The sequence below is a fragment of the Ochotona princeps genome, chromosome 7 (assembly GCF_030435755.1).
Source record: "Ochotona princeps isolate mOchPri1 chromosome 7, mOchPri1.hap1, whole genome shotgun sequence".
NCBI classification, from domain to species: domain Eukaryota; kingdom Metazoa; phylum Chordata; class Mammalia; order Lagomorpha; family Ochotonidae; genus Ochotona; species Ochotona princeps.
The window spans coordinates 71,218,117-71,228,589 of record NC_080838.1 but is presented as its reverse complement, the minus strand read 5'-3'; the positions used below and the strand labels follow the sequence as shown (position 1 = coordinate 71,228,589).

Here is a 10,473-nt window from a genome sequence, read left to right as displayed (position 1 = left end):
AGTAACAGTAGTTGCTTAGGTGATTAGGATCCTGCCTGCCTCTTACAAGACCTGGATTGGATTCTCACCTGGTTTTGACACAGTGCTTGGAGGTATTTAGGGAATACACCAGAAGATGGCTGTTTTCTTTGTTTGTCCATCTGCCTCTGCATTTCTCTAACACATACATCTTTATTAAAAAATTTAATAAGCAAAGAATCCCATCTTATTGTCTAGGAAATTCCTCTGAAAATGAAAATTCTGGTTCTTCTTGGACTCTTGGGAACTACATTGTCAGCCCCAGTAAGTTATTTCCTGTTACTACTAATCTTACTATGCAAAATCTATGATGATCCACTTATTTAGCATTTCTATTTTTTCTTTTCAGCTTATCCCCCAGCGTCTTTTGTCTGCTAGCAACAGCAATGAGGTTAGTTAAATAACTGAAACAATCTCCACTGGAAAGACAAAAGCTTCAACCAATTCATCTTTCATCCTGCCTACTAGCTCTTAGGCTACTCACATAAATTTCCAATTTTCATGTTAGAGTTTTGACCAGGTCACTACCAGAGCTGTGTTACATCTCCCATGCTTGATTAGAAATGCTTCAAAGACAGAGACAAATATTTTTTTTTTGTTCTTTAGTGCTAATTTACCTTACTATAAAGGTGTCTAACATTTGTGTTTGAAAACTACAAAATATTCAACAAAACCTCTGAAATGGAAAAAGATTGTGCAGTTCCACACGTGATATGGATGACACTGTTAAACTCCAACCTTGTTTTCAACTGCAACCTCTAACCACTATGACTTAATGTTAAACTTAGAAAGTCTCTTCCTTCCAACAGGAAACTGATCAACCTGCTCAGACTTGTACTGTATTTGTAGTAAACATTATTCTTAATTATTTAGCATTCTTGTTTTCATGCTATTTTTTTTCTTTTCTAGCTGCTTCTGAAATTGAACAATGCCCAACTTTTGCCACTGCAGCCTCAGATACTTCCACCTCAATAATTATAGAGAATATTTTTCCAATGCTGATTCTTACCTCAACAATGAAAAGTTAGGTGCTGACTCCATGTCTGAAATATGCCAAAGGAAACTTAACCTTGTTCTATAGTATTTACACACCTTATTTAAAGTCAAAATGTCTTTTTTAATAATGCAACACTGATACGATAGAAATTACTTACATTTTATCTCTTTCTTGCTCAGGACTGATTTTCAAAGATTGTTGACAAGGAAGAGAAATGTTTCCTCCATTTTCTGTGTGTCCTTTCAGGGCCCATTTAACTCATGGACTCCTTTCTCTGGTGTTGTTCAACAGCAGGCTCAAATCCCAGGACTCCCCCAGTTCTCTTTACCAACTCTAGAGCAGCTTGCTGGATTGTTCCCCAGTCAGATACCTTTCTCAGGACAGGCCAGTTTTACCCAAGCAGCCCAGGCAAACCCACTGGATCCTTCACAGCCTCAAACAGCACCGCAGACCCAACATGGCCCTAACCATGTAAGTCAACTCTCCATCCTGGGGAGCAAGAACTGCATGTTGAAAATGAATATGAATCAACTTTTAATTAAGATTGGAACCACTGAATAATATTTTTTCTTATATTTACACAGCTTTTTATAGTGTTTGCCTTTACCTCTAGCATGAACAATAGCATTTAAATAAACTATTCTAGGTTCCAACCTCAAGTTGAAAGAGCTAGAACAAGGTTGGACAACATAATTTTTTTAAAAAAATTTTATCTTAAAAAGGAAAGAGCACACATTAACAATAGCATTCTAGTAGATGAACTTTTAATGTGTAAATCTTCTAATACATGTGATATGAAAGTCCAATTGCTCAAGACCTTCACATAATAAAGTCATATACACCATTTTTATGATTCTCGTTTTCTGGCAGGTGTTACCCTATGTAATTGCCCTCAAACTGCCTCAAGAGCAAACACAGGTAATTATGCATAGAAGTAAATGGCTACCTACACTTAGTCTTTCCTTTATGTTTCTAGCTCTGAATTTGATAACAAGACTAAACAACAAAACAAAAAATATGTCCATATAATAATAGCACTTTCTGGAGGCCACAAACATTGGGTTGGCATCTCTTTGTAGAAGTTGGACCAGCTCAAAAATTTCTCCCTGCCAGGCAGCTGAGGGTGGTCTCTGGGCATCCTGAATTTCCAGAATGCTGGATTCCAGCTCCAGCTGCTTCTGCATTAAACGGGCTGGCACTGGAAAGAATTCAAGCAGGATATCTTGGGTTGACTTTCAGAGAAAGCTGCTATGGGCTAGGTATGAAAATTTGTACTATATAATTTTATAGTTAAAAAATTCTGTCAAAACATTTCCAGTTTCTTGTATCCAGCATTTCCAATTTATTTGCATATTATAATCAAGTGATGATTATTTCTATTAAGTAAGAGAACTTTGAAAAATGAAGACAAACTAGAATAATGCACTAATACAGAAAATGATTAGTACTGGATAATTTATGTGTACTGTTTCAGGCTCAAAACACAGACATACAGATTTTTTTATTAACCAGCAGAGTATTGGCCTTCTCCTTAAAAGCAACGGCATTTTTATTTGCTATAATCCTGATTATAGAATTTTTTCTCACTCCCATGGCAAAAAAAGTTGCTTCTAGACATTATCTCATTTTATGCCATATGCATTTAACAAGTTATACACATGACAATCAAAATAACCTCACTTTAAGGATGAGAAAGCCTTACTGAAATTAAATTCCCAGTCACGAGAAAGTAAATCAAGTCTCCACCCTTTCTTTAACCACTTACCCAGTGACTCCTTACCTCACCTTAACATCTAAATTCTTTAGACAATGATGCAGATTACAAATCACCAGATAAGATTATCTTCTAAAATATTAACTGAGTGATTTTGGGTCTTAGCCAGGATTAAGAACCACTACATAAAGTCCACTCTTTGTATTACCAAGGTAGTCATTATTTTTAAAGTTTTGTGTCTGGTATAACCTGTTACTCAATGGTGAAGATTTTTAAAACGGTATTGTATGTACAGGGATTCTCCTTTTTTATGAAGAAATGCCTAAGTAAACACTTGCAGACTTGTAGAGGCAGCAAATGTGTGAAAACATGAGTGGTAAAGCTGAAGATGAATTTGTTACTTGTCCATTTCTATATTTGCCTAATATCCTAAAAATGTAAACAAAGGAGAAATTATTAAATTTTAATAATTTTAAAAGAATGAATATTATTTTAAATTCATTATGGTGCTACTTCTAATGCTATGTCTTTTAGATGATAATTCTGAAAGCTACAAGAAAAATCCAACATAGACTATCTAGCCTCTTAGGTAATTACACAGGTATTTCTAAATAAGGTTTCCAAGATGTTCCTCAAACAAGAAAAAACCTTTGTTACTTAATTGAACCCACCATTCCCTAAACCGATTGACCAACTAACCTTATAAGCCAAGTCCACAATCATGTGCAGTACAGTTTGTGTTTAAAGTTTGGAAGAGGTTACTTTAACCATTCTTTTGTTCATTTTAATGACACAAAACTGCTTAATATAAAACAGCTTTAATTTAATCTGGATATAAAACTCTGCAAGTTCAAAAGTGCAGCCTCTGCTGATGTAATGGTTTCTCTTGTGTCCTGTCCATAAACAGATGCTTCAGTACTACCCAGTTTATGTGCTTCTACCATGGGACCAACTTCAACAAACAGCCACTCAGTCACCTCCACTAACGGGACAACAGAAATTTGAGGAGCAGGTACTACAAGCATTTGAAATGTTCCAACTGAGAACAGAGCAGATAGGAGAATAGTATTTTTGGATATGATTAGCACAAATACCCAACAGCTTAAGCTGGTAGACATAAGAAGATATAGATTTTCTTCTTTTTTGTCATTGTGTGTATCAGTTTGATAATACTTCAAAGGTAGATTTCCACAATTGAAGTCAATGAATGGACTCTAAGAAAATCAACAACCAAAACCTAAATCACTTCTGTAGATGAAGTTTTCTCATATTAAACTCTATCATCATCCACATACATGCATGCATTATTAAAAATAAAAAAGCAAAAAATAAATAGCAACCTTGGTGAAAATTCCTTCGATCACCATGCTAACATATTATTAGATATTCTAATTGAACTTAAGTGAATCTAAGATGAAATTTTAGAGTTCTAATGCCACTTCAGGTGGAAAATACTTAACTAGCTCTCTTATTTTGAATGAAAAGTTCTTTTGTTCTTTTTTTTTTTTTTTGAGGTCTAATTGCCACCCTAACATCTGGCATTTAAAGTTAGAGAAAACTAAAAATTAAGCTTGAAATAACCAGTGATATATAAATCACATTTAAGCCATATTACTACAAAGAGAAGTATTTTATACTAGAAATGATTTGGCATTTAGAATGCTCTTAGTAACCTAAGGATAATTAATTTTTACTGCCTGTAACACAAATTTTTTAAAAAATAATTTTTAATATGAAATACAGCTCTATAGCAAAAATCACCAAAACAAATCTAATGCATTTTTCAAAAATCTGGCAGGTACCAGTCTATAATCAATATGGATACATTCCACAACAAGCAGAACCTGTAAGTAAATGTACATTTTACTTTTAAATGTAAAATGTACAGTTTTCATTTTAAAAAATTCTTTGAAATGATTTGCTGCATTGCTTAGTAAATCTAAAAATGCCCTTCAGTCAAAGATGATAAGAAACTCACTTCTCATTGAGCAAAGTTGTATGTATCCACTCATTGCAATGAGTAGAAGGCACAACAGGAAGTACAAAGATATTAGGACACAGTCCCACAGGGTCTGAGCTTCTGTTACACAGCTTTGGAAAGCCTAAGAGCTACAGAGGCTTGTGCTAATAAGCATATGTCTAATAAGCATAGGTAGTTCCATGATTGAACAGCCTAAGGATTGCTGCTTAGAAGACAGGCAGTGTGAGCAAGGCAAAGTGTACCTTGTATTAGGATAGGATACTTGGAATATTCATAACTGGGGCTGTGATCTTGCTTTAGACACATTATAAATTGTTCTGTAACATTGTTTCTGCTCAGTGAAAGAGCACCAGCACCTCACAGGGAAGGTTAGCAAGCAAAGTTTATAAAACTGAGGCACAGCTGTGTTACTAGCCAGCTCTGTCCTATCAGGAATTGTATTTCTCTTTCTCAAATCTGAGCTATTATTTCTGTTGTTCAAGAAAAATATTTAAGAGACCAGTGTTGTGGTATCTGGGATAAGCCACCACCTGCCTGCCATATGCCTGCCTTCCAGAGAGGTGTTAGAGTAGCATCTGATCCACTTTGAATCCAGCTTCCTGCTGGTGTGCCTTAGAAAGCAGCAGAAAATGGCCCCAAAACTTAGGTTTCTGCTTTGAAACTGGGTGAACAGGATGAAGTTTCAAGCTTCTGGCTTCAGCCTAGTCTAGTTCCAGGATTTATATCTTGGAGAGTAAAGCAGAAGGTGGAAAATCTTTCTCTCTCTCTCTCTCTCTCTCTCTCTCTCTCTCTCTCTCTCTTCCTCCCTGCTCCCTCCTTTTGAATAAATAAAAATATCTTTTTTATAAAGAATAAGAAAGTAGTTGTTAACATGCTACTTGGGACCACTGCATCCCCTATCCCAATGGCCTGGTGCCAAGTCCAGCTCTACTTCCAATTCCAGCTTCTCTCCGTTGCACCCTTAGAGATAGCAGGTGCTAGCTCAACTAGCTGTGACAGTGCCGCCTACATGAAAGATCCTAATGGAGTTCTGGGATCCTGGCTTTGGACTGGCCCAGCCCCAGTCATTGCAGGCGTTTGGGAAATGAACCAACAGATAGAATCACACTGCCCTTCTCCCTCTTCCTGTCCCACATTCTCTCTCTCCCCTCTTCTTTCTCTCTCTCCCTCTTCATCTCCCGTTTTTTCATTGTCTCTCTCTTCCCTCAGTGCTTTTCAAATAAATGAAATACCTAAATAATAAATTTCAGAATAAAAGCATGTTAAGAAAATAAAGAATTTTGGAGAGTTAAATTACTTAGGAAGGCAAAAGAGCATATTTGTATCCATCACTAATTTAGAATGTTCTGCGGAACATTCTGCTTTTCAGGCTACACCAGGCAGACAGCAACAACCAGCTTTTGATCCTCCATTGGGCACGGTTCCTGAAATCGCTGTGCTGGTAAGATTCCTCAGATATTTATTGAGAGACTATGCAATGCCAGGTACTCTGCTATGTCCTCTCATAGGAGACAGCCAGGTCTGTTGGATTATATCCTAGTTCTTTATCAAAAGCTACTTATGCTCTACAGATCTAGTAAAATCACTTCTTGAGTATAGTGCTACCTTTGCCTTTCCTGGAGATTAACTGTCTTCCCAATCTCAACCTTCCATCTAACCTGTAATCACTTTGTTTTCGTTATCCTTCTCTATAGCCAGCAGGAGGAGTGATACCATATTTACAAAAAGGAATGAAAAGCATTAGGCATGACAGTGGAGGAGTTTTTATGCCTCCAGCTTCACCCAAATCCAGCAAAGCCAATGTTCTCACTTCTACTATACTCCCACCACTTACCCCAGAGCTCCCGGAAAAGAAGGTAGAGTAATTAGAACTGTTTTATGCAAGAAGCTGTTGTCTAATGGAAAATACAGATGTAAAATCAGCTCTTAATTTATAACATTTAGCCATAGAAATAATAACACATCTACTGATATAGTAGAACTTATCATCTTACCCCTGAATAAAGTAGCCAATGATTACTTTGGATGCTAAATTTTAAAATGTGTAATGTAATTTTAACTTAATAAGAACGTCTTATGAATGTCCTTTCCTCACTAGGCCAAGACCGATAGCCTAAGAGAACCATAAGATGTCCTAATCATTCAGAGTTTTTGGTAGGTACTTGCAAACAGTCATGTACCAACTTTTGTGACAATTCTCAAAAATATTGCCAAAAGAGCTAATGAAGGGATTCTTACCAAATGCTTAAAAAAAAACTTAGTGCTTTTATCTACCAACAAAAATAAAACCAATTATGCAACTTCAACAATTTAAAAAAAAACAACAAAAATAAACTAGAAGAATCATGTCTGTCTATATTGTAAGTTTGGTGTCAGTTCTTACTAGATAAATCCTGAACTAAATCCACCCACTTAAAAGATATTTGACAGACACTATAGCAATCATTGTGTCAATTTGAAAAAATAATACAGTGATGCCCACAATCTGTATCAGCTTAAAATATAACAAAATACTGAAATGATAAAAGAAATATTATACAATGAGAAGGAATGTCAAATTCAGTGGCTTTTACATTCAGGATAATTTTAAATGTAGTCTCGATTAGTCATGCAGCTAGGACACAAGTCTGAGACAAAGGGAAGTCTAAATGACACCAATAAATAAAAATACACAAAGAAAAGCAAGTAGTATGATCTACAAGTCAAGTTAAAACCAAGTTTGTGTTATCTCCTCCCTGCTGCCTATGAGTATCTTCTGAACCCTCCTTCACTTAGCATTCCTCCAATCAAAAGCTATGTAAGAATACAACGAGGAGCGAGCAGTATCAGGACTTCCTTAGAAAAGTCTCCATGCGAAAGTACTAGTTTATCTGATGCAAGTAAATCCAAGTTATTTAAACAGAAAAACTACCAAGCTTTGAGTATATTGTGAATCAACACCACTGACAGCACTCCTCTTTAATAAACAATTGATAAAATATCTAGAAACTGTAACACAGAGCAAGCTTTATTGATATTAAAATGCTGTTTTATCTTACTTTACAGGGAAAAGGATGTGGCAGTGTCTTGGATCTTATCTGGGGTTACTTGCTTCCTCCATACTAATGTCAGCTCCTTGATAACAAATATCTTGACCTTTCTTGAATTCTGCATTTACTTACACAGTTATATTCTTTAACTATACCATCATGTAACCAGTGTAATTTTACATAACTTTCCAAATAGTCTGTCATTGTATAACTTAGAATTTATTAACACTGAGAATAAAGCTAACACCAGAAATTCAATTGTTTAATCGTGTTAATAAAAGATGCTTCTGAAAATTCCTGTCATCTGTGAGAATAAAAATATACTCTCATTGGACTTACCCTGTGTGTGGCCATCAGTAATGAGGGACTAAAATGTGTGTCATTTCATTTCGTCCACCCAATGCCCTTTGGTCAGCTTTCCACTGATGCATTCCCATGATAAATCACAATTATTTAATGGTGGATTGATTACTCCTAATGTGATCATCTATGTTGGTCCAGAGGCCAGACCTCCCTGCTGATGCAAAGCGTGGTTTTGGATTTGGTCAGATATGGTTTTCAATCTGGCTTGAAACTCTGGAGTCTCAGTTTATTCAGATCTCAATTGGCAATAACAAAATCCACCTTTCATAATTCCTTAAAAGAACTATATGAAATAATACATGCAAAGCGCCTGGCTCACACAAAGTGTCTAAAGCAAGTTAATTTTTTCTCTCATAAGTAAATGTAAAAGCATTTTACTGATTTCCCACTTTGAACTTTCAGCTGAAATTCTAAGAAAATTGAGATTCCTTACACTTTACATATTTGCTTACAGATATATAGTGAAATGTGTGAGTATGCATGCATGAAATGAAAATCGAATGAGTTAGTGAATGAATTAATATGTATTAGGTGATTTCAAGCAAACTTGGTGAGTCTTCTAGGATTTATAGTAGATCAAAGTTTCTACAATCTTACTAGTTCCAGCATTACAATGGCATGACCCTGTTTCTACCTCTTGTCCACACAGAAATGTAACACATAATCATCTCTTCAAACTCTGCTTTATTCTGTTGTTTTTCCCACACAGTGATGTAGCGAATGGATATTACACCGGGTAATTTGTTCATTTCTTTCTCAGATGTGACAAGGTAGTCAAACACCAAAATGTCTCATAAAACTCAGATGCACAGTAGCTATGAATTTTGCGTCCCAACATTACAACAGTTTATGGGAATCACACAAAAAATGAAGCAATTCATATTAGACTCCAAAGATATACCCTAAGACATAGCAAGTATTTATTTCTGCTCAAAGATGAGGAGAATGGGGGTGACAGAGATTGAAAAGGAAAGTTGAACACAATATTGCTATTCTTTTGTAAAAAGGCAAAGTGGGGTCAGGAGTTGTACAGCTGATTAAAGCCATAACCTGCAATGCAAGCATCCCACATTGGTGACAGTTCCAGCACTGGCTAGTAAAATTCTAAAATTCTGATTAGGAAAGTGGAAGAGCTGGTCACGTCCTTGGGTCCCTGCCACCACATGGGTGGCCTGTCAATTACTAGATAAATTAGGGAAATCTAGACTACATTAAAGATTAGGACCAAGAGAGCTGTGTTAGGAAACAAAATACTTATCAGATAATACCTCCCACAAAAGTGTGAGGAATCACTCCAGCCTCCCTGCCCTCTCAGACCTGCTGCTGCTTTAAATCGTCACTTCCATTAGGTTTCAGTTTCCCTTAGCTTTTAGTTCCCTAATGTTTCAGTTTCATTTCTGTACAGCTTTTGAGTTATACCCCAGTTTTGTTCCCTGACAGCCCTATCGATCAATCCCTTGCGGTTCCGTATCACTGGCCCCACCTATATCACCATATCAACCAATTCCCTGTACTCCCAGTACCCGCCATAATGCTGTAAAAGCACCTTGCTTTCCTCAGTCTCTGCTCTCAGCTCTCCCAGCACTCGACTCTCTGCTTTCTGGGCTCTCCCAGCCCTGGCCTCTCCAGACTCTTCCCGCTCTCTGCTCCTGCTTCTGGTGCGGCCATGTCCTTCTGTGCAAAATAAGGCTCTCAGTCCTCTGCCCTCCGCACTCTGGGCTTTCTGCTCCCCCACTGACCTTCCTCGGAGCTTCCCTGTTACTATGGCAGGAAACCTCTGTTTCTTGTTCTCTTTCTCTGCTGTCTGCCTTCTCTCCCTTCCTAGGGCCGTCTTTCCTTGCCCTGTTTTCTCTCACTTGTTTAACTGGCTGTGTTTGGTGCTTGGGTTTGCATTGTTATTTCCTAACAAAAAGACGTCTGGCTGTTAGCTGGATATACTAGGGGTCTTCCTGAACATTAAGTTTCTACTCCTTGAACCAGGAGAGAGAGAGAGACAGAGAGAGAGAGAGAGAGAGAGAGAGATGGATGATAGATAGATATAGATATAAATATAGATACCTCAAAATGAAAAAAAGATCTTACCAAATTCCAAATAAATGTCCTATTGGGGATTAATAACTTTATGCCTCTCTTTTGTTCTAGGTCACTATAAAAGTGAATGTGTGCGACTTTCTTGAAGATCAATATCCTGTTAATAAAAGGAAAAAGAATTCAATTGAAGTAGCACATTGATCCTTTAGTCAATATGTTAGTGTTCTTTTCTGATTAAAAAAAAAAATGCCTTGGGTTCCTAACTTCTAAGTATACATTACTAATAGGTATTACAAAATAAAAGTTAGATTTGAATGTGTATTTTTATCACTAAACATTC

General features: G+C 36.6%; 1 protein-coding gene across 2 annotated transcripts; it reads left to right on the top strand.

Annotated features, from left to right (window-relative positions):
- Positions 1-231: 231 nt before the first annotated feature.
- Positions 232-6,838, top strand: ODAM (odontogenic, ameloblast associated). 2 transcript variants are annotated; one of them, XM_058666733.1, is made up of 10 exons: positions 232-282; positions 368-409; positions 928-970; positions 1,257-1,486; positions 1,886-1,933; positions 3,637-3,741; positions 4,528-4,575; positions 6,080-6,151; positions 6,405-6,566; positions 6,809-6,838. In XM_058666733.1, exons 1-10 carry the CDS (start codon positions 232-234, stop codon positions 6,836-6,838), a joined length of 831 nt encoding a protein of 276 aa, XP_058522716.1. The 2 variants fall into 2 exon arrangements, with proteins under 2 accessions (XP_058522716.1, XP_058522717.1); XM_058666734.1 differs by lacking the exon at positions 4,528-4,575.
- Positions 6,839-10,473: the final 3,635 nt, after the last annotated feature.